The 24,219-nt window shown below is 41.6% G+C and overlaps 2 protein-coding genes and 1 non-coding gene across 6 annotated transcripts in view; 1 reads left to right on the top strand and 2 right to left on the bottom strand.

Annotated features, from left to right (window-relative positions):
• serpini1 (serpin peptidase inhibitor, clade I (neuroserpin), member 1) lies at positions 1–18,970 on the bottom strand. Of its 2 annotated transcripts, none has more exons than XM_085130254.1 (10): positions 18,854–18,970; positions 18,083–18,278; positions 6,809–7,097; positions 5,072–5,302; positions 4,499–4,693; positions 2,229–2,433; positions 1,970–2,067; positions 1,195–1,281; positions 1,012–1,101; positions 1–881 (listed from the first exon to the last, which is right to left on the bottom strand). In XM_085130254.1, the coding sequence occupies exons 3-10, from the start codon at positions 7,074–7,076 to the stop codon at positions 805–807; spliced, it is 1,251 nt and encodes a 416-aa protein (XP_084986380.1). In that variant the 5' UTR covers positions 7,077–7,097; positions 18,083–18,278; positions 18,854–18,970; the 3' UTR covers positions 1–804. The 2 variants fall into 2 exon arrangements, with proteins under 2 accessions (XP_084986380.1, XP_084986381.1); XM_085130255.1 differs by having other exon boundaries at positions 18,844–18,960.
• Positions 6,072–6,177, bottom strand: LOC146504219 (U6 spliceosomal RNA). Its single transcript, XR_014868902.1, has one exon. It is a non-coding gene; the product is annotated as a U6 spliceosomal RNA (small nuclear RNA).
• The window catches only part of pdcd10a (programmed cell death 10a), a 23,983-nt gene continuing 18,686 nt past the window's right edge, over positions 18,923–24,219 (top strand). For 2 of the 3 annotated variants that reach the window (XR_014868609.1, XM_085130261.1), the window contains exons 1-3: positions 18,924–19,039; positions 19,183–19,250; positions 20,868–21,061. Coding sequence is in view for 2 of the 3 variants with exons in the window: in XM_085130261.1 (XP_084986387.1) it covers positions 20,972–21,061 (90 nt within the window). In the remaining variant the exon portion in view is untranslated. Of the gene's footprint in view, positions 19,040–19,182; positions 19,251–20,867; positions 21,062–24,219 lie in introns of all 3 variants that reach the window. The other variant, XM_085130262.1, reaches the window with a different exon arrangement.

The following is a 24,219-nucleotide window of genomic DNA, read 5'->3' on the forward strand; positions in this document are numbered from 1 at the left end:
GAAAGTGGTACATTATAATGGGAACACATTCATGTTTTTATTGAATAAAATACTCAATACAGCTGGTGTTACTGTTTCTCCCTGTATGTACATCCAAAGCAGTGCAGCAGATCTTGTTCAGCGCACCTGCATGCTCCAGTCACTCTCTAAAGCAACCGCTTTAGCAAGCTTTAAGACGCCCAGCTGGGTCTTAATCAACCACTCTGATGTGATAAGGCATATTAGTTCATTAGCAGTGTAGCCATGTGCCTACAGTGTAAAAATGTCTCAATACTGTCTGGAACAGATATATTACTAAGATTTATCATATAAGGACAAAGTGTTTGCACATGTTTATTCTGCAATAAATATTGAGCATATATATGTATATAGAACACAATGTCAAATGTACAGGGATGTAAGTTAAAGTAAATATTTCCAAAGAGGAAGGGTTTTGTGCATTTTGTGGGCATGAGTGTGAGTGAGTATTAAGCTGCTGAACTTAAAAGGGTTGTGCACTAATTACATCCCAGGTGTACTTCCAGCTCACATACATACAAACCCTACTTTACTAGAGAATATTTACAGCCTCCTCTTTCTGCACGTCTCTATCCAGGAATTTAAAGCTCCCAGTATCAAAACACAGCCACGTAACGTGTCAAATGTCATGTTTCAATATATAATATATCATATAATATTCAGCTTATAGATCTATTGTTTTTTTCATAAAGAGTATAAAACACAGCTGAAGATGGTGACACAAGATAGGTAGCATTTATGACGTCAGGATCTGATTGGCTGAGACTGTGTGACCTCATGTCACAGTTACATGGAGTCAAAGTCATGGTCATTGGGATCGATGATCTCAGGAGTCATGACTCTGCCCATGAAGAGGATGGACCCTGGAGGAAGACAAAAACAAAAACGTATCCCTTATATGTACCAGCTTACTTAAAATATGTATTTTGAAGGTGATGCATAGACACACAAACCACTGATTACTCGTATTTTCACACACAGAGATTCACGCACCTGTTCTCCTGTTTCTGATAATGAAGAAGAATGGGTGATCAGCCATGACCTGTGGGTACAGGACCAGAGTCCTCGTCAGGGCAATCATTCCTAAGAGACGGGGGGGAAAAAACAAAAAAACATCAACACAACAACAAAATGCCATGTATTTAGTAATGTGTGGACTAAAACACAAAAATATACCTGAACCAACAGCTCCCTCTGCCCCCTCCTCTGTCACCTCCAGGTAGGCTTTCTGCACCGCTTTCCCAATGTACAGATCCTCAACATCTGGACAATGTACACAGAAAAAACACAGCACATCGCCTTTTCTTTATAAGATGTATGCATATCTATGCTGAGGTCTAGAATATATCCTGTTACTGACTGAATCAGGATTGCAAGCCAAACATATGGGTCACATCAAGTCACAAGCATTGGTCAGAAACTATTCTTTAGCCAATGATTGCTTTTTAACACTGCCCCCAGTTATCTACCAGCCTGTCTGAACAGAGCGTGTCCTCTGAGTAGATATTTGGCTGAGGAAGTGTTAGCAAGTGCAAGACGTGCCCGAATTCAGTACTGCCTACTCTGTTTCACTATACATCACCAAATCCACCTGATAAGAACAAGCGGTCTTGAGCTAGATTGATAATCCTGAGGGAAACTGACATTATAAAGTTGTTTCAAATGATAAGTAGTTATCAATTTAGCTGAATATTACTTATGTGTCCACGTTATTTACCCAGACATATTTATGTCCCTATTTCTTTGCCTCTGTGGATCTACCTGTCTCACTCTGTGCATCTATTTTTAACAGATGACGTGACAGCTCTGACCTGCCCACTCAGTGCCAGTTACCTTGGTTACCTTGGAAAGTACTGAAGGCTATTTCACTGCTCCCGAGAAGAAGAACAAGTATTAAATGTTACATACTGAAGCGTTTTAGGAGTTTATGTGCTTCATTTTTATGCCTCACCTGTCATGGCAGAGAGATCAGCATTGTTGGTAAAGATGTTCTTTATTCCCAGTTCCTGCAGAGTGTCCTTCAGATCAATCTTCTGCTCCACCTTAAACCTGAACAGGTGAGGTTTGACTTAGAGTTGAGTTTGGGATTCAAAAAGGGGACTATAATGTAAATGGTCTAAAGGCGCAAAGGTGACAGATGAAGCTAGCGACACATACCACAACATAAGTGAGAGGTGGTGAGTGGACTTGCACATCTATAAAAGTCTCACCTCGGTAGGTAGACTTCCACCTTCTGTCGTTTGACATTGTTAGCCCACTCCTCCAGCAGTGGCGCTTTAATGATGGGCTCCAGGGAGGCCAGAGGTACTTCCTGCCGAGGAAGAACGATCATCATGGACATGTCCTCTCCCTCGTAGGGCATTTCCAACACCTGGTACACACCGCCGGCCTCCTGTGAGCCGTCACTGAATTCGCCTGATAGGGAGGAAACATACAAATCTGTGGGTATTGATGGATATATGCGAAAGCTTGCACGCTCATGTTGTATGTGCAGGTGGCCCCCTGTAATGTGTTTGTGAAGTTCACTGAGGAAGAACATTTACAAATGGAAGCACGCTGAGGCGCATTGATTGGCCGTATTGATTACAGAGTGCGTGTGGTCATTTCCCCCAATGCTTTAATTAAAAACCACTGACGCTTAACTTCAAAGGCTTTTCTTACACTTTGTGTGAAAACGGATTACATCCATTGTATACTGTATGTAGTCGCCTAGTACTAACAGCACCCTGTTGAAAGCCCAAGAAAAATTCAGTTATGCAGTGAAAGTGAGTGTGTTTGACTATGTCTTTCAGTTAAATGCCCCCCCCCTCCGCACAAATGTGATCATGACTTTCTGCAGGTAGAAATTAAACCAAGTAAGCCTGTAAAGTATAGCGGTAAAAAACAATAATGAAACAAAAACACCTCAGTATATATCAATAAAGATGTGTAGCTGCATAGCAGAGACCACCCTCACTAACTTCTAATGCACACCCAGTCATTTTGTTTTATAAGCCTGAAATATGACAGAAACTGGCTTCAGGGGTAATTCCTAGTAGGCTTTTAAGGGGTAAAGAGTTCAATCTGAACATGCTGCTTAGATTTTGGAGTATAAGATAAAGTCTATGAAGAATTTGATCCAATTCTTTGCACATAAGTCTTCTTTTGAAACTGCTTTAGGGGGGAAAATTACAACAAAAAGACTCCTCACCCTTCATTAAGTGAGCATTCTTGCTGTTAGGGAAGCAGCCACGCAGCAGATAATGTGGCCTCCCGAAACATTTTACTTAACCAATATGATTTCGCTTCATAATGCACAATCACACTCTGTGGATCGTGCTGCAGAAAGCAACCTTTTCCCTAAGGACCTGTCCTTGTTTTGCAGCTCTCAAATACGCCATATCCACACCCATTCACACATGCACAAATTTCCTTGATCCTGCGTATGTGAGCATGTGTGAATGTAGGTGTGCGCGAGCATCCTCGCTGCACTCGTACACAGACGGGACCAAAATAACTGAAATGCACCAGCGTTTGCAGCAGAGCCGTAAGACTGTGATGCGACTGTTTTCGGCAGTACGGCAGACTAAGAAAGATGCGGAAGAAACAGACGAGAGTAAGTCACATGTAACAGCACAGCAGACAAACTGCAGGGTTCTGTGCAGTATTGCATCTCCCAGCAAAACACAGAAATTTACCGTGTATAGTACATCTAAGCTCTGGAACTTAAAGACAGCATAGATCCAGAAAATAAACCAATGGCACCTACGTCGATTTAGTTACATAATAACTAGACTGTAACATCACAACTTGGTTACAAAAAAATTACTACTGCATTGCTGCAATTTAGAAAACAAAATAAAACAAACAAACAAAAAAAACATGTCGCATTGTGCAAAACAGTGTGCATGTTGCAACGTAATGACAAAGACTTAATAACAGAAGTCAAAAAGTCTAATCAGATTTCTGCAGATCATTACATTTAAGCAAAAAAGAAAGAAAAAGAATAGAAAAGTTTGGGTTACTTTAATGGTATTAGAACTAGACACAGATAAACATCCTCCAGAGGCTAACAGAAAAGAAAAAAGGACATATGCTGAACAACAAAAAAAAAGAAAAGAAATCAACACACTTAAAAAGAAAACAAAGCAAAAGCCTCCCTTTATTTGTACCTTCAAAACTAATATAGTAGCACACAGCTTAGCACAGACTGTGACAATTAAGTGCTGATATTTCTGACACGAAAAGCTTTCAAAACCTCCACTAAGATGAAAAGACGTACCGGCGGTGTCTGTGCGAGTGAACAGAATTTTAACCGAGCTGAAAACCGGAGCCTATTTCAGGGAATAACACTCGACATGACATATGAATATTTTACAACAAAGATTAACATTTTAAATAACCTCAGGAAATACGAGCTGAAAATCAAGGCCTGCGGAGAAAATGCCACGAGTACAAATCTAAAACTGCAAACACACACACACACACTGTTCTTTCCTACCATAGTAGAAGTCTCCCTGCTGGTACATCATGAGTGTCTGGACTTCAGAGCCGTCATCTCTGCTGAAGGAAAAGGTCCTGGTGTTCTCCGGCCTGAACTGGTTTTTCCAGGAGCCTCTGAAATAAACTGCGTTCACCAGGGTCAGACGGGTCACGCTGCTGAAGTCATCGGCTGAGAGCAGAGCCCGGATTTTACCTGGAGGGAGCGATTTGTACGGTTTGTTTAAAACACCTTGGTTTCCATTAGCGCCAAGATAGCCCCCTACTGAGGTGGTTTTTAGCATGTGGATGCAATTACACAAAAACCAAGGTGTTGCAACTGCTTTGACAATGCTCCATGTCAGCAGCTCATAATTGGATTGTTGTTGTCTGAAGAAGAAGGTGCACGCATACACCATGCTCTTGGTTAGCAACGTGCATGGAGGCTACTACCATTGCTGTATGTTTAAATCCATTACTCCAGACTCCTAAACATGAGGCAGATTTTAACAGAGGATGGCTGTATATCTATCAGTATGCATTCATTCAGTCTCTTTAACAGCATCCCCACTTTTTCCCTCTCTCTGTAACTTACTGTCGGTGTGATTCTCCACCCATTTGTTAACCTGCTCAGCCACGGCAGACGATTCGCTGAAGTCAACCGTTTCCACGTCAGCTCGGAAGTACTTCTTCATCAAATGCAGAAACTCTGGGTTAAAGGTGACACCTTCCTGCAAAAACAGGCTGTTGGCAAATCGGATCACATAGTGGCTGTCATCATCCAACAGGGCCGCTGTCAGGTTCTGGAGCAAGGAGAACTCGACACCTGGAGAATAAAAGGACAGACACATGTTCTTACTTTAGACATTATTTAAAAGCTTTGAGCATCACATGTGCTGTTATACAAGATCATTTGAAAAATACATATTCGAAAATTCCAAGATTTTCAAAATTTGTCCGACCCAGAGGGCAGTTTTCCTCTTTGCACCAGTCCATCTTAAATACGCTTCATCACAGAGAAAATGGAGGCATTTTTAAAATCTTTTTTACCAACAACGGTTCCTGTGAGTTACACTACAAAACCTTATTTATTTTAAATGCGATGTCTGAAGGTCCACAGATCATAGCCTATCAATATCACTTCATCTCTTGTGTCCAGGTCCTCTGAATCTTTTAATTCTATTATGTACTATAACGAATAAAGCCCCCAAATTATTTTATCTTATTTTGACAAATTTTCTCCTTAAATTATTGATCCAATCTTTTTTTTTTTTTTGGTTGGTCATATGGATTCTTCATTGTCATTTACAAAGATACAAAAGTCAGCTGACTCAGTTGTTTGCTGATCTTTCCTGGGATGTAGATGCTGTGTTGTGTGAATTCATTACTCTCTTACTCTCTCCTGATGTTACTCCAAACTTTTGAACTTGACACAGGGAACATGCGCACGTCATCAATGTGTTTAAATATACTCTCATGTGAGTCACTGTCAGTGTTGGGCCAGAAAATAAAAATGACACACGCCGAGGTGTTTCCTGGGTCTCGAGCGTTACATGAATCTGCTGCGTGAGTCATTGTGCCGATGTCAACGAGGAAAAAATGAGGAACGCTTCACGAATTTGCGTGTCATCCTTGCGCAGGGGCCATGCTAATCTTCTCTGTATCGTTCCAATTTTAGTATATGTGCTGCCGAAGTAACACTATTGATCCAATCTTTCCAGTGAACCTCTCCACATCCCCCACCCAGGGGAGGCTATGACTCAGGCGGTGGAGCGGGTCATCTACTATTTGGAAGGTCAGTGGTTTGATCCATGCCTTCTCCAGTAACGCGATAGATTAGCGACCTGTCCAGGGTGTACCCCGCCTCTCGCCCTATGACAGGTGGGACAGGCTCCAGCCTCCCCCGTGACCCTGAATTGGATAAGCGGAAGAAAATGGACGGATGGACGGGAAGACACTAAACCCAGAGTTGCCTCCGATCCATCCATCAGAGTGTAAATGAATGTTAGGTTCAAAGCACGCATGAATGGTTGACTGAGGCTTGTAGTAAGAGCTTTGAGCGGTAACATAGAGTAAAAAAACAACCTCAGCTTATAAATAATATTCTATTCTATAATATATTATTTTTGTACCATAGCAATAGATATACAAAACAATATATAAATGTTTCAATCGTTCATGTGTATAAAGGTGTATAAGAGAAGGAGAGCCCCTGAATCCTACTCATCTTGTGTAAAGAATTACATTTGCATTTGTTGTGTCAAAGACTCATCTCCACTCATTTACTCCTGACCTTGACGTGTGTGAACTGCTGCTTATAAACACGTTTCACCTGGCAGCAGATGGCTGAATCCGACAGCCTGTCGTATCTCCTCTAGTGAAGCCCCCCTGGCTCCCAGCTCCACCATGCCCAGGGCCACGGCCACGCTCAGCGGGGAGAAAATGATGTTGTCTTGACCCCCTGCTGCCTGCAGCCTTTGGTACAGTCTGACCGAGAACTCTGATGTAGTGTCCTCTGGAATGTCCGCCGCACGGCAACCGTAGCCCGGCAACAGGATGGAGAGGAGGAGGAGCGGGGACAAAACGTCCAGGATCAACATCGCAGCACAGACCACAGAGAGCTGAGTGAAAGAGGGCGGGTATGCAGTGGATTGAAAGAAAAAGAAAGATGAGAAATTTATTATGAAGATTGAGAGAACGGTGGGATAAGAGGAGCGAGGAAGAAGGAAAAAGAAGAAGAGAGGAAATTAAGTTGAACAATATGTTTGAAATATAGATGGAGAGAGCCAAATGTATATGGAAGGTTGGAAAAAAGGAGGATGCAGACATATAGATGAGAGAAAATTATTAGGAATAAGAGATTGAGTCAAAAGTAGAGTTTAGATGGGACAGAGAGGCAAAGGTAGAGACAACAACACGCAGGAGAGATAATGAGATAAAGCAGAAAAGATTATTGAGCGGGGGAGATGAAGGACAAGAGGATTTTGGAAGAGACAGACAGAGATGAAAGACACAGTAGGGATGTAGGATAATGAATAGGACGAGAGAGAGTTAGAAAACATCTGTCAATCAACCAGTCTGCCAATTTTAATTTTACAGGGGAATAAAAAAAATACATGTATACAAATACTCACTGTACCAAATTCCCTCCTCCTTAAATCACAGTAAAGTACTGTCAGTACTGACATCGCATGCACTGTAATCTACAAAAACACTTCCTTACTCTAGAAAAATGTTTTATACTATTATGTTACTGTAACATTCAGTGTAACAGTCAGAGCTGAGGTGCTACAGGAAGTTTATATCTGCTTTTAAATTAAATCAACCAAAAGTGCTATAAGAGGCAGTAGGACTCTTGCAAAGGTAATGTATCATTATCCTAAGATGTTCAGTAGACATCCTGATGTTCAGTGTTACATGGTAGCAGAAGTCATTCGAGAAATGGAAAAATACTGTTAAAATGTATGAAAAAGAAAGAAAGAGGCCATGACACATACAGTACATGTGTGAAGCTGACTACAGTGAGTACTGCTATTCAGAGCACATTTGCTAAATGAACCTCTAAATATTTCATGGCCATTCTTATCATCTTGAGTAAAATCAGCTTCTTTCCTTTAAAACATGCTTTGCTCTGTGCGTTTTGAAGGTCTCTGATGTGAACGGGCGATTTTCTTTCCGTTTGTGGAGAGTAAGTGACTTGGAAAAAGGCCTTTACCTTCCCCCCCATATCTTGCCATGCCAACACAGTTCTGGCCCTCTTTTCCCCTCTTGCTCTTATCCATATTTAATCCTGTCCTCACCACTCTTTTCCTCTCTCCCTCTCTCTTTACATCCCCAGATTGATGGGACACACACACACACACACACACACACACACACACACACACACACACACACACACACACACACACACACTTGTTGCCAAGCAACATTGTTTTTTGCTGGCCAAACAGAAAAAAAAAAATCGAGTGATCATTTCCATAAACATGGAGGAAGTTATCAAGTGCAGGGCGCGTGAGATAGAGAGCATTTGTTTTGCTGTTTGTCTCTCTGTTGTGCTGTTACTATTATAGGTTGTATAAAGGGTTCAATTAGCAGCCTGGCTGGAATCTGCTGGCTGCACGTGTGAGATGGCAGGTGTTGGTGGTGACAATGTACCTGAGTGTCAACAGCATAAACAATGGGCAGCAGCCAGAAAATTAGTGCCCCACTCTGCTGCGTCCTGTTCTTTCCTCTGCTCTGCGCTGGCATGTGGCAAACAATCTACCTTCCTGAAATGAACCGGTCCAGCCCTGCTACACTGTTATATGCACTTTACTGTATCTGCTGCATGCTTCATGTACCCACAGTCCTCCACTGTGATCCAACAGCTACCTGATCACAGTGGATCAACATGTTCCTGTAATACTATTTTATTTTTTTTTACTCACAGCTCAGTAAAGCTCAGGTAAAAACAGCTCACAGAGGGGGAAAAAGGAAAAAAAAAACTAACTTTTCTTTGGTTTAGAAAAATAAAAATAAAACAAGCGTTCTTTTAAAAGATTTAAACCATCAAAAGAAGAAAGAGGCAGAGAAGAGAGTGAGTTTCACAGAAAAGGAAAATCAGAGAGTACTGAAAGACTTAAATAATGGAAATAAATGAACAAAAATCACTAGCCTTAACCTTCAAGTAACACCCCAGATTAAACCAGTACAGCTGAACATGCCTGCTTATATTTTACACCATACTGTTGCTCTCATTCTCATTCCTGCACACCATCACATGTCACTTCCTTCTCAGGTGACACTTCTCAGGTGACAGTCGCGAACTTGTCTTGTACTCTGGCATTGCAGGGACCATGAAGCCTGGTGGATTTGCATCCATCAGTCTGAGCAAATGGAAATTTATTTGACTTTCCAATTTTCCTTCACACGCAGTCACCTCCAGAATCCCTTGTCACTTACACTTTGCTCTCCATGTAACCAAGTAATACGCTCAGGGGAGACTTTATTGGGTACACCTGTTCAGCCAATCAGCCAATCACATGGCAGCAACTCAATGCATTTAGGCATTCAGACACAATATTAATTGGTTAAGTGTTTGCAGTTTTAGCATACAATCTGATTGTCTTGATCATATTTAAAATCTCACAGTTGCCAGCTGAGAGTCAATGAATTAACCATTAGCTGACCCTAAAAAGACACTGCTGATTGCCTGTGTAACCAAAGCCTAATACAGCTCATTATAGTGTCCCAACGCTCCCAAACCTATTAAAAACCCATCAACGAGCCACACAATCATATCCAGTAACATGCTGCTTCACTGAAGTCAACATGGACACTGTTGTTTACTTATTTTGTCTCAATGCCACACGCACTATCACCCTAGAGCAAGAAACACATATTAGTCCACAGCTGAAAATAGTCCCCAGCCGATTCGCAATTTACTCCTATTTAAGCAACCTTTGCCCAGCGGGTTTGAAAAATGTGACTTTTTGCTTTTTGTTTTACGTTTTCAGTTAAAACGAATGTGCTCCAGGCCGACATGCACACTGGCAGGCTGTTGGTTTGTGTGCTTTCATTGGATTTGGTGACAGTGACTCTACCATTATCCTTTAATGTTTTCATTCATTATGGTCAACAAATGCAGAGTGAAAACACTAAAATGTGAAAAGAAATAAATGCATTAAGCTAGCTGTATATAAACTGTGGGTACGGCCTTGAACATCAACTTCAAATAGACTTTAAAAAAAAAAAAAAAAAAGATTAAATAACTCCTTGAAGGCTCGACGCTGATATATTTTGTTAATTACACCATTCGTTACATGCACACCTGTTCTCACATATCATGCTGTAAGTCTGACACTACAGAGAGCAGAGAAGTCCAGAGAAAGTGTAAGGGGCCGAGGGAAAGGAGGGGGCGGCTGGCACAGATGTAAATGGAGATAATGTTCCTGACCTTCTGAGCTGTGGGAGCTGAACTTTCCTCAGACAGTCAGCCTTGTTTTCTGTAAGGAAAGATCCAGCCATGCAGTAAAGTCGGAGAAAGCGGCGTAGAGTGCAATTGTGCGCGCACCTCATTGTGTGTGTGTCTGCATACAAGTGTGCATGTGTGAGTGGATAATAACACCATGGGTGGCTGGCTTTTTACTTGTAACATCGACACCATTCTGACCTTTTTCGGCTGAGGATCCCACACTCTTCCATTTTAACCACTGATGACTATGAGACCAATTTCGGCGCTGATCTTCTCAAGTGGGTCTCCCAGCATGCCACCCATCTAATCCAGGAAAGACAACACCCAGCTACACATAATGTCCTCTCGTGACTGAAAGAACCTAATATGTCAGAAAATCTTTTATGGTTTAAGTTGCAAGACTTTAATCCTGATAACTGAATGAATTCTGTGCAATTAAACTCGGTGGCCTTTAAAGGCAGCCTTTAATCTCTCAGTGTAATCGGAATTCTCAGACAAAACAGATCGGCAGTTGACATTTCCACAATTAAAGCATGACGTCACCCAAAATCACAGCACATAGGTTAATCCTTACTGCCATTTAAACCCAACACCTTGAGGTGGCACGCTTCGGAGACCGGAGGAATTTATTAAACGTGAACATCCTCACTCACTGTTCAAATCCACACACACGTTTCCACATGCAATTCCAAGACAAGGTTTCTACGGCAACTACAAGTGATGGACATTTTTCATTTTGCCAGGAGACAAGTCCTCAGATTTTTTTTCCTCTACCCTCTCGTTCTCTTTCTGTTTAGGCAGATATACATTTTATGAATCTGTTCAGCAATTTCGGTCTTCACTAATCTCGTCTCTTTGCAAGAACTCTGCGCACCAGTTACAGTTCTGTCACGTAAAACTGTTTGGCACACACACACACACACACACACACACACACACACACACACACACACACACACACACACACACACACACACACACACACACACACACACACACACACACACACACACACACACACACACACACACACACACACACACACACACACACACACACACACACACACACACACTGCAGCTGGTTATTTTGCAAAAACAAGGAAAACTTCTGCTGTTTTTTTCCACTTTTCCCTGGAAACAAGGAGCTGCAGCAAAGTCCTCCAACTGTGCCTCCTGCTTAGGCACGCTTCAAATCTCAGCACTCTACTTCACTTTGGCTCCAAGTACACTTCCAAGCTGCTGAATCTTTGACAAGTTCTGTGAAAATGCTAACAACCCGTTTCATCAAGGCCTATTCCTCTGGGGGGAAAAAAAACCTTCAGAGAATGAGGTCTATGATCATCTGCGGCCCAGAAAAACCTTCAATTTCTACAACGGATGACCTGTTTAAACTGGCAGGGGCAATCTGGTGTGATTTGGAGGCGATTGTGGCTCAAGTTTGCCTTGTAATCGGAAGGTTGCCGGTTCGAGCCCTGGCTTGGACAGTCTTGGTTGTTGTGTCCTTGGGCGAAACACTTCACCCGTTGCCTACTGGTGGTGGTCAGAGGGCCCGGTGGCGCCAGTGTCCGGCAGCCTTGCCTCTGTCAGTGCGCCCCAGGGTGGCTGGGGTTACAATGTAGCTTGCCATCACCAGTGTGTGAATGTGTGTGTGAATGGGTGGATGACTGGTTGTGTAAAGCGCTTTGGGGTCCTTAGGGACTAGTAAAAGCGCTATACAAATACAGGCCATTTACCATTTCACCATGAATATGTTTATAAAGGCTTATAAAGGCCTTTGCAGTATGGAGATAATGGCGTCTGATTATCATTCATGAATTTAAACTTTTCCCTAGAGGTGCCATAGAAGCTGCAGTTTACATGGATTTGAATTAAGCCAGATGCCAAAAGAAGCATGCATGCCCGCATTAAAAACAATTACACTTCCATAGAACGGGCATCATCAATCTTAAACCGCTCGTGACTCTGTGAGCGTCTCTTTTGCCAGCTTAATGAGTACCTGTTGCTCAACCGCTCATGTGAAGAATCCCAAGGACAAGGAAATATTTACATAGGGAGGGCTGCAATAAAGCCCACTGCTGGTGGAGCCCATTGCAGTCAAAGAGCACTAAACTCCTGTGGTGAGGGAAGAGACTTCCATTATAGTGCACAATAAATTTCATCCAATTCATCAATCAAACTGTCTGGTCTGCTCACGCCCCCTGCTCCCATCTAACCAAGCAGCTAAATGGCTGCAAAGATGTTATCTAAAGAAGCCCTTTCAGGGACCTAACCTTTCAAACCACAATCATCTTCCTTGCAAAAGTACATACTCACCTCGATTTACTTAAAATGAATGCAGCAGAAAATGTTAAAGCACTCACAAAAGAATAATGTGCAATGGATGAAACAAAACCGCAAAAATTTTATATGATGGGAGTTATTTAATATTCAAAGGAATGATAACACAAAAAGCTGCTACAATTTAATATGACTCAGACTTCTTTTATCACCAGGTGGTTGATTTTATACATTAGTGGCAACATGATGCTAAAATGGGGTAAAGTAAAAGACAGTGACACGAACCAAATCACAAAAATCCCAGCTAACGTGCACAATATTTTAAATTAGTTAGGATTTAGCTCAAATTAACAGGAACACTAAAATCCAAATAGCAGCTCGGTTCTATTCTGTGCAATTCTTTCATTTAGCTTTTGAAAGGGAGTGAAAAAAAAATCATCTTCTCTCCAACAACTTTGGGATTAACTTGTTTATAGCTTTTAATTTGGAAAGGGGCCATTTTAATGAATTAAGTTTTCTCAATCACATGAAATTGTAATCGAGCGTGAAATGTGTTACAGATTGTTATTCTTTCTGTAACTAAGAAGTGAACAGAAGATTTGTGCTGTATTACACATGGATACAGAGGAGAGGAAAACTCTGTTTCCACAGGCTCAGGACTGATTACCCAAATCTGTCTGCTGCTTTTATAGCATTATTATTAGTGAAGGATGGGTTATGTATGATTGAGAGTGCAACCCACAATGATGACACAGCAGTCGGTGCTGTAGCAACACCTTATTAGTCACTGTTATTTAGTAACTGTTAAACAAAGCTGATTGCACCTACTTATGCTTAAGTTTGGTTAAGCACCACTCTAATTCTGGCCCTGCAGTTCACACCCATTCCCGTGGTACTTTTGTTTGCCATGTGATTGAATGTAGCCTGTGCATGGCTAATGTCAGAACATTAGCTTATCCAGTGCCTTGTTAGTAATGACACACTGTGCTATTGAAGCTGCCTGGAGTCCCAAGATGCTCACTGCACACTCCACAGAGGGCAAACAGAGGTTAACAACTCTTTATTAATCCCTGCTAACAGAGACATCCAGAGGGAGAAGCACATACACAGACACACACACACTCACAGAGGGGTACAAGGACCGTTTTTTGGTAGAAAATTAGCAAAAGAGGAGAAGACACAAATAAAAACAGAAAGACATATGTTTGTGGCAGGAGGTGTACTGAGGAGCTGCATGGAGGTAGCTTAGCAGTCTGAGCCAGTCATATCTCACGGCCCCCTGCACGGCATGGCAAGATGGTTGACTGCTCCCCACACTCTGCCCTGGCACACTAAACAGTGTCTCTTTTTCTTCGTCCATATCAGCGCACACACACACACACACACACACACACACACCTCTGGTGCTGTGGGAGCACATTTAGAAGGTTTGAGTTGTAATTGGATCGGCCTTTATTTGGGGTCAGCGGTAAAAGTGAAAAGACTGGGGGCTTTTTCAAATGGTCTACAGCACAGGAAAGGTCACTATCAACTAGTCCAGTGGGGGAAGAGTACACATACAGTCACGTTCGTAAGTGTTTGGACAACGACACGATTTTTGTGCAGTTTTGGGACTGTGCATCGCTACAGTGCATTTTAAAGAAAACATTCAGGATGTTAGTGAAAAATACTGTATTAGCTGTTTATGGATTACAGCCATTCTTATCCACCGTCGCCGATTTTCAGGGAGTCCGAAGTAAATTGGACAATTTCCTAACAAGCAGTTTCATGGTTAGTTGAGGCCTGCTCCCTCATTATTTTATTACAAATTAAGAAAATGAGAAATCTAGAGTTGATTCGATAGCATTTGATAGCTTTTCAGTGGAATATTAAATATTATAAACAATGAATGCACTGAGCAGCTCAGCAGCATTAAAAGGCCTGAAAGACCACAGAAGACAACTATGATGACAGATTTATTTCTATGGTTAGGTTAAGCATCTTCACAACATCTAACCAAGTCAAGAACATTCTTGAAGAGGTCGGACTGTCACTGTCAAAGTCTACAATCAAGAGACTTCTTCAAGAATGTAAATACAGAGTTTACAACAACCTGCAAACCTCTGGTTACACTGAAGAACAAGAGGGCCAGACTGGACTTTTCCAGAAAATATCTGAAAGAGCCTACACAGCTCTGGAGATTATTCTTTGGACAGATGAAACCGAGATGAACTTGTACCAGAATGATGAGAAGAGAAAGGTATGGAGAAGGAAAGAAATGCATATTATCTGTCAAACAACGCGATGTTATAACATGGGTCTATATGGCTTCCAGTGGAGCTGGGCAGCTATTGTTTATTGATGAGGTGACGCTATACTCTCTGCTCAGATTCAGCTAAATGCTGCAAAACTGATTGGACAGCGCTTCACAATATAAATTGATAATGATCCAAAGCAAAAGCAGTCCAGGGTTTTTTTTAAGGCAGTGAAACTGGATATTCTTCCATGGTCAGGTCAGGCACAACAGTGCATAGCTTTTAGTTACTGAAGGCGGTACAGGCCTGGCATCTCAAGGGAAACTGAAGCATTTGATGACTGCAAGGGATTTTTACAATTATGTTAGTTTGTCTTATTATAATCTTGTAATCTCTGGGGAAAAAAAGTCGGAATTTCAACACATTTAATGCAACTTAAAAAAAACTGCTTTGAAAGTCTGCACTTTAATCCCATATTGATGGCTTGATTTACAAAACAAGGCAAAACTACAAAAAAACATGTCGTTGTCCAAATACTTACAGACCTAGCAGTGCCCGTATATCTGGGGTGGTAACAGAGATAAGAAAAAAGAGACAAGGCAGGTGATCCTCAATAAAAAGCTGTGACGAGGCTGCTGAGAGGCAGAGTGATAATGAAGGTTTCGAAACTGTTAGCCTGCAGGTGTAAACATTTAGGGAATAAATTAAACTGATTTTGAGTTAAAGTCTTCTGACTACAGATGTAAAAAAAAAAAAAAAAGAAAAAAAAAAAGAAGAAGCTGGGCAATGCGAAAATCTTGTTCTTTTTTTTTTTGTTTGTTTTTTTCAGAGGAGACACAGGATAGCAGGAAATGCACAGGTGTATTCATGACGGCTGCATTCAACCCAGGTGAGGTCATGCGTCCTGTGTCTACACTACCTGCTGAACAGCTAGTGGTGCAAAAGCAGCAGTCTACTTTGTGAGTAGTATGTGTTTTGCATATAGATTGGGTTATCAAATGACTGTCACCATTTTATTTTCCTCCTCAGATAGATCTTCTACTTGCACTCATCCTCTCTCCTCTACACTTGGCATCACAAATCAATCAACAGATCAGTTCCAGGGTACAAGTGTATAAACACAGGTACGTATTACACTTGTTAAATGAAACAAAATAAAATTATTTTTTTAAAAAAACCTTTAATTGTATGCAATCCTCACTCTTGCAGATAAATATTTTTAAATCGTTTTCAAATTTTTAAAAGCATACCTCAGTATTTTAGGTAGCTTTAGGTGTTAATATCCTCGGTTTTCAATGCTTTCCAACATGGATGCATTTAATTTGGGATGCCAGCTTTTGGCAGCTTTGCTACCTAAATCTAAGATGAGCTATTTCCGTTGTTTTGACGTCTTCCCCTCACCTGACCTCTTACTCTTGTAATATTTCTGCTCCCTCATCCTCACATCTGTCCAAATATAAGCTAAATATCCTGTGTATTTGCTCCCGCTGAGCACACTCGGGACAAACCTGCGGCTTGAAAGAGTATATGCAGGTAGCGTGCTTCGGTGTGCGAGTTTATTTTACGCAGAACAAAAAAGGCAGAAGAAAGGCCGCACAAGTGCACTGCATGCACAGTGTGCTCAGTAACTGTGGGGCGAAGACATGTACTGCAGAACACAGATGTTAAACTTCTTCTTATGGTTCACACGGCAGCACATAGCAAGCTTGAGCCCAGCTTGAGGAAACAGAGTATCTTCCTTACTGCTCCTTATTCTCGCAGCCACACGTGTAGCTGACAGATGCATGTCAGCAGTCCTGCACACATATAGATTTGTAAGGTTCTTGTTAGCATTCGCACACACAAGCAATCACAGCTCGGCGTGCTGTGCCGTTCAAACCCAGGCACTTACTTTTCCCTCCTCTCTCATTTTGTTTCACTAGGACGATTTGAAAGACATTTAATTATTGAAATGCAATTAATGCAGTGCTATGTGGGAAAAGAGAGAACACACACACACATACACATGTATGCAAGCGCTGAAACCGTAGGCAGGCACAGGGGGGCAAACAGCAGGCTATCAGCGGGGATTAACCAGTGATTCAAATCCATATGGGATTAATACATTGAGATTATGACCTAAAAGGATACTCTGTTTTCCTGTTTCCCTAAATGAGGATTTAGAAAAGTCACTGTTTTAGTGGCAGAGATAAGCAGATGTGAGAGGTGGATTGAGAGAATGAGACATGAGAGAGAGGAACGCTGAAATATTTATTGCGGACTTTTGCTTTGCTAGACTCACATAAATGCCACAAGAATACGTGATATCATGAGAAAAAAAAAATCATAAATGTTTTAGTGCAATCTACTACTGCAATAATTCCATCTTTTACTGCAATGTTTGAGCAGATTTTTCTGTCTTTCTTTTGTCCACTGCTATTTAACATATAAATAAAACAGACAGTAGGTATAAATTTGACTTATCGATGGCCATCAAAGCCATTATGTACACACACATACATATACAGAGGTCTGCATTAAAGGAATAACAAGTGGTGTGTATGTGTGTTGCTGTGGGGTAGGGATAAGGCAGGACCAAGCTACTACAATCTGCCTCGTTATTTCACACACATTCACTCAATGCGCCTTTGCCTATATTTCAAGGACAAGAACCCCAACACATCGACTGAAGATGATTTCAGTTCAAAAATAAAAAAAACAAACAACAAACAACAACAAAAAACATGCAAGAACTACAACAATTTAACCATGCACCACCGATGAAAATTAAATAGCCCTGGGTAGTGGACACACGGGTAACGGCTTTAATCAGTGTGGGCTTGGGAAAAAATACGTTTGGCTCCAATGTGCGTCTCCACCCGCCCCCCCTATTAAAAGCCCACACATGTTGATTACAGCAATCATAATCCTTTTACACTAGTCCATAAAATGCCCCATTACACCTACTCATTCCTGACAGCTTAATAAACAGAAATTCCTGTGGAAAAACTCAGAAATATCACATTCTTCTGTTATCGTGCAAAAGCTGAGCACTTACGGTTTTCTTATCTCAATATGGTTCACATAAATCAGCGCCGGCGTTGTGCCTGAACCATAGATATGTATATATATTTATTATTGCCAGAAACGGCTCTTACCGATAAAGGGCGTACGGTTGGTTGGGATGGAAGGATGAATAAGTGCGGTCTCTCTCTTTGCTGCTCTCCTCCGCAGCTCACTGTTTTTTCGTTTGCCGCAGACCCCGCCCACTCCACGCCGATTGGTCCAATGAGCGTTGGCCAAAGAGTTTAGGCGTGAGGTGAAATAGTAACTGTCTCCAGCTTCCTTGTATGTCTGTGAATCCGTAAAGCTTCAAGTTACTCTCATTCCAAACATATTTTTTGACCATTCTCACGACAGCCTCTTGCTTATTTTATGAAATAGCAAAGATGTATCACATCTCTCTCTCTCTTGTTTTGCTTCTTTGTTTGTAAAATCTAACCTCCAGCTTAATTATGGTCCTGGAGGTTAGCGGTTAGCACAGTTTCCCTAGCAAACAACGTTCTACAGTAACGCACAATGCTAATAATTGTTAACAGCCGCATCCTGTCAGTATTAACGTACCTTTAATTAAGCCTGGTATTTCTGCGCAACTGACGATATTTTAGCTTTTTGGCAGCGAATTCTCTTGACTGTCGTGAAAACCGTTAATTTCGTTCTTCTGAGAGCTAGCTACCTTATCATTCGTATCATGTTAATTGTAGACGCGTAGACACAAATGTTAACTGTAGACGCATATACACATAAATATCAAGGTATTTTCTTCTTATGTGCTTTTTTAAACATGGTTAAAATGTGTGCGCTCATACCGCAGATAATATTCGTCTCACACTCGACTTAAGGGTTAAAAAGCCATTACCTGTACATACCTGGGAATTGAAGTCTATTTCGGTGTCCCCGGCAATAACGAAACATTGAGGACGTCCATAGAAAGAACTACAAACAGCCTGGAGCGACGCCAACGGGCAGCTCCCAACACCGCCCAACCTGGCTCTCGTCTGCACTTTTATTAGACAATAAAACTTCCTGAACGAGACACAACCCAAAACAAGACGGTAAGATAACTCAACAACACGTCCCCGCCTTCATTCAGCTTTATTTAGTCGCACTTCATAAGGAGGCAACTGGAGTGCTAACAGAACAGATTGAATCACCTGCCCTCGAAGCTGCTGTTCTAACGTTAGTTCGTTACCTATAGACGTGATTTGCTGTTTTCCGGTCAACGGTCCGCCGCTTCTCTCGTCACTGGCAACCGTCTTTTATCAGGTAAGGCTGGTACCGAAACTTTGAGCTCTTTGGATTTGTTTTTAATGTAGTTTGGCGTGCCTGCTAACCACCACATAAACTGGTAAAAGATCTGTGATGGAGCTGAGAAGCAGGGCAACCTCAAATATAGTGACTACTACAGCGAGGTCGGTACCCTTTCAGAAAAGGGCAAAATAAGAGAGTTCAAAACAAACAAACAAAAAAATTATAATACTTTGACTTATAAATGTCAATTGTGAGTTATGACCGTAACCTTTTCAGAGCAATATGCCTCTCTTTGATCCAAGGGTCATTTCACAGAGAACTCTTAAAAAAAAAAAAAAAAAAAAAAAAACCCACCCCGGTGGCTTTAAACTGCCCCAGATATTCATGCTGCTCTGAACACTTTTTTGTTATTCTCCCCCCTTTTTATTTCCAGGAAGAGCTGCATTAGTCTATGCAAATGTCTCAGAAGGGGCTGTAATAACCTTTTGTCCTGGAAGACACTGAATGATTGGTCTGCATTCCATATATATGTGCCAAATGCTACCATTGCCTCTCTGTCTTGGCCTGCACTAAGATTGGCCACACCTTAGTAATTTATGGTTCAGGGAAGTAACAGAGTCTGCAGTGTTACCTTTTTTGGCACATGTAATTGTATATGACGTATCCCTTATAACTAGAAACCAGTGCAATCCTTCCTGTAACCATGGCTGTTGTAAACACTGATTAAACCTCCTTTTAAAATCCTTATCAGATATAATAATGTCACACTTGACCTGTTTACAGTTTTACTCTCTATGCAAGAGCGAGTGCCAAAGGGCAGAACCAAGCATCTGATAAACCTAAGAGCACTCTCAGTTATGGCAGAAAGTCACAGGGTGACGACTTGTCTCGCTCTTGTTTCATTCACCTGCGTGAATAGTGAGCTCGTATGAAAAGGAGTGAACCTGCCCTTTTTAATTAGGGATTTGTTGTACGAATGAAGATTGTCACATAGAGCAATTGAAGCTGTTACGTACTTAAAAATGTAGGTGAGCAAAAACTGGTCCTGGATGTGCCAGGTGTGTGTTCCTGTGTACCCGACAGTAAAAGAGACAGAATACAGGCCTGTAAAAGAGGATGTGCTGGATCTTCCTCTTGTTTTTATTTATGACTAACCTGGTCTGGGGGGAAAAACAAGCTAAAAACCAATACCAAGGTCGTATATTTATCACACCGCCTTGCTTTATTGCAGCAGTCATTTTCAGAAGAGCGTGGTTTTCTGGCACAGGTGTGACTCGTGCCTGTTTTGTCGGCATTCCACCCAGTGGAGCTATAAAGCACAGTCTTTTAAGCAGTATGGCTGTTATAGAATGATCATATCTGTGACTGAAAGACTTTCTTGGAAGAAGTAAACATGGGGTTTGATCTTGTTTAATTGCACAAAAATAGAATTAGAGTGCTCCAGGAACCAGTTCTCTACCTCCTCACTACAATAGAGACATGTTTAAACAGGATAAATTTAGCCTGGTTGTAAACATGGATCATTTTATTTATTTATCTAGGTTTTTTTTTTAATCCCTTACACAGTTGTTTTTGTCAACTACCATCCATCTTTCCCTGCTTGTTCTCCCATCGTGCTCTTTTCTTCTTTAGATCCTTGTCTGCTCCCATTCTGTCAGTCTTCATGACTGATTGAATGCAGTGAAACCGGCATCAGTGGACGAGTGCATGCACAGGGGTCCATCGATTGGTCAAGGATGACCATGGGAGACATGAAGAATGATGCAGCTGCTGCCTCGCTGGCTCCGATGGCTCTCTACACCGTGATGTTTCCTGTCTTGAAGGAGGTAAAGAATAAGAAAAAAAAGAGAGAGTTTGTGACCTTAGAAGAAAATTTCAAGCAGGGGTTGTATTTAACTGTGGAAAGGCTGAGATTGCAGAGTTGATGGTGTAGCCGAATAGAAATACGGAAACGGTAGTGTTAACAAGAACAAGTGGTGGAGAACGAGCAGTAATGAGAAGTGAGCAGACTGCTACTACTAGCTACTACTCATGTTGTTCATCTGATGGTAAATCTGAGTGACTGTCAGTATCTCTGAAGGTTTTTTTTTATCCATGTGAAACATCTCTGTGTATCACACCTGCACGATTACAGGTTACACTTTTCCATTCTCTTTTTTTTTCTTTTGTTATCATTAAAGACCCAGAAAAGGAGTTGAAAACAGTTTTTAAAATGTGGAATTTATCCGTTTCCCAACAGCCATTTTGTCTTGACATTCACTCACCAGATAATTCATCAGATACACTTTAACACAAAGAATTAAGGCAGTTCTGAAGACATAGATTCAACAAGATCATGGAAACATCCATAAGGGGAATCTCCCATTCCAGCACCTCCCGAAGGTGTTCTATTTGATTAACTTCTATTTCTTGTGGAGGCCATTCAAGTACAGAGAACTTATGGTCATGTTCAAGTAACATGGTGTGCTATCCTGGTGGAAGTAGCCATCAGAAGATGGGTACACTGTGGTTACAAAGAGATGGACCTGGGCAACAACAATACTCAGGTAGGCTGTGGTGTTTAAACAATGTTAGTTGGTACTAAGGGTGCTAATATCCACCAGCCTGAACTGTTGATACAGGGGAGGGTGGATCCATGCTTTCATGTTGTTCTGACCCTACCATCCAAATGTGGTAGCAGAAATTGAGACTCATCAAAGCAGGCAACATTTCCCCCCCAATCTGATGTTGACTAGTTTTGTGTGAACTGGAGCCTCAGTTTCCTGTTCTTAGCTGACAGGAGTAGTATCCAGTGTGGTCTTCTGCTGTGTAGCCAGTGTTGGCAAGGTTACTTTTAAAATGTATTCCATTACAGAATACAGAATACATGCCCCAAAATGTATTCTGTAACGTATTCCGTTACGTTACTCAATAAGAGTAACATATTCTGAATACTTTGGATTACTTAATATATTATCATGCTGTTTACAACTACATGAATGTACTATTGCTGTGATTTATTACTGTTACTGAAGGTCCGCGGCTCCGAACCGTAGTAAAGGGACCTCTGGCTAATACGGTGGGTTCTGTGTCGGGCTCGTAGCCGAAAACTAGCTTTACTTTGTTGTCTGGGTCAACTTTGCTAGCAGAGACAGAGAGAGGCGTTGAAAGGCTGCTCCAACAGAACTTATTGTTTTTGGAGGAAAACACGAACACGGTGTACAGTCGAGTCTTAATAGCTTACTTACAACTGGGCTCGTCAGGCTCTCTTCTTGGCTGCAGTGGTTATTATTATATTTAAATGCTTCCAGCTCCCGTTTTTGCTCGATGACAGCTCGTACTTTTCCTTTTTCTCCCTCCCTCGCTCACAGACACATAACGTGTATGGCAGTCCATTCTCCCTGCAGCACGGACTACACTGCCTATGATGCTACATTCTTTAGAGCTATACCTGTAGCATTCTGCCTGTTAGCTTAGCACAACAACAACAAAAAGGCCTCTCTCACCCAGGAAACACGCAGAGCGAGAGAGTCACCCTGTAACCATGGCAACCGTAACGCTGCCACCTGGAACTACAGAACGTAGCTGTCAAACAAAACCCAAACAGTCCTGACCCGCCACAATATGAAACAGGGAAGTACCGCCGTGTAATCCATTTATTTCAACAAAGTAACTGTATTCTGAATACCACCTTTTTAAACGGTAACTGTAACGGAATACAGTTACTCATATTTTGTATTTTAAATACGTAACGGCGGTACATGTATTCCGTTACTCCCCAACACTGTGTGTAGCACATCTGCTTCAAGGTTTGTTGTTTTGCTCTTCTGCATACCTTTTAATAAGTGGTTATGAGTTATTGTTGAGTTCCCTTTAGCTCAAAGCAATCTGGTCAGTGTCCTCTGACACAAACAAGGCAGTTTTTGCCCAGAAACTGCCACTCACTGGATGTGTCTTATTTCTTTCTTTTTTTGGGTGGGAGCAGTTCAGCAGTTTCTGAAATACTTAGACCGGCTTATCTGGGAACAATTGTCATGCTATAGTCAAAGTCTCCTAAATTACCTTTATTTCCTCATTCTGATGCTCAGTTTGAACTTCAGCAGGTCATCTTGGCCAAGTCTTCATGTCTCAATGCAATGAGTTGCTGTTATGTGATTGGCTGATTAGACACTTGCATTATCGAGCAGTTTAATGAGAGTATCTAATAAAGTGGCTGGTAAGCGTTTAAGGTAGTTTAATGAAGGTTCTGTTTTGTTTAAGGCAAGAGCCTTAACTAATGAGATCAGTAACACCTGTATTTACCTGCACCTTTAAGCTAGCTCAAAATTAATGCTCTCCATCCCACGGACTTATCTCAAATCTCGTGGTGATAGATCCTTCTCTGTGGCAGGTCCCAGACTTTGGAATAGTCTCTCCCTAAATATTAGATCTGCACAAACACTTGAGCAATTTAAATCATTACTAAAGACACATTTCTATGCCCTGGCTTTTAACACACTATGACCCAAGCATTTTTGTCTTATTTTAAATAGTTTTAGTTATTGTTAGTAGTAATACACCTGCACTTTTTTTGCCCCCCACCCCCCCCCCCCCCCACCCCACCCCCCTCACCCCCCTCACCCCCCACCCCACACCTCCCACCCCACACCTCCCAGACATTGAGGAAACAGGACCTCCAGACTAGGTGTCTTTTGTCTCTTCGAGAACTCTGGGAAGTAGCTTGGGGAGTGTGAACCTTAAGGTGTGAAGCAGTTGTGTACTGAGGCTAGACTAATTTTATAAATCTGACAATATCTCAGCTTGCTGCGATGCATGCAATTTATTTTGAAAACGGCACAAGTGGGAATTTCTTCCGAATGGGTAATGTCGGCATGTTCACAAGCGTTTTATTTAATTTAACTAGTTTTCTTTCCAGGGTTGATGCGATCATTTTATTTAAAAATCGGGATTTCGCAATGTTGAACTAAGACTTTTGTCTCTTCGAGAACTCTGGGAAGTAGCATGG

Source organism: Neolamprologus multifasciatus, chromosome 14, assembly GCF_963576455.1.
Source record: "Neolamprologus multifasciatus chromosome 14, fNeoMul1.2, whole genome shotgun sequence".
NCBI classification, from domain to species: domain Eukaryota; kingdom Metazoa; phylum Chordata; class Actinopteri; order Cichliformes; family Cichlidae; genus Neolamprologus; species Neolamprologus multifasciatus.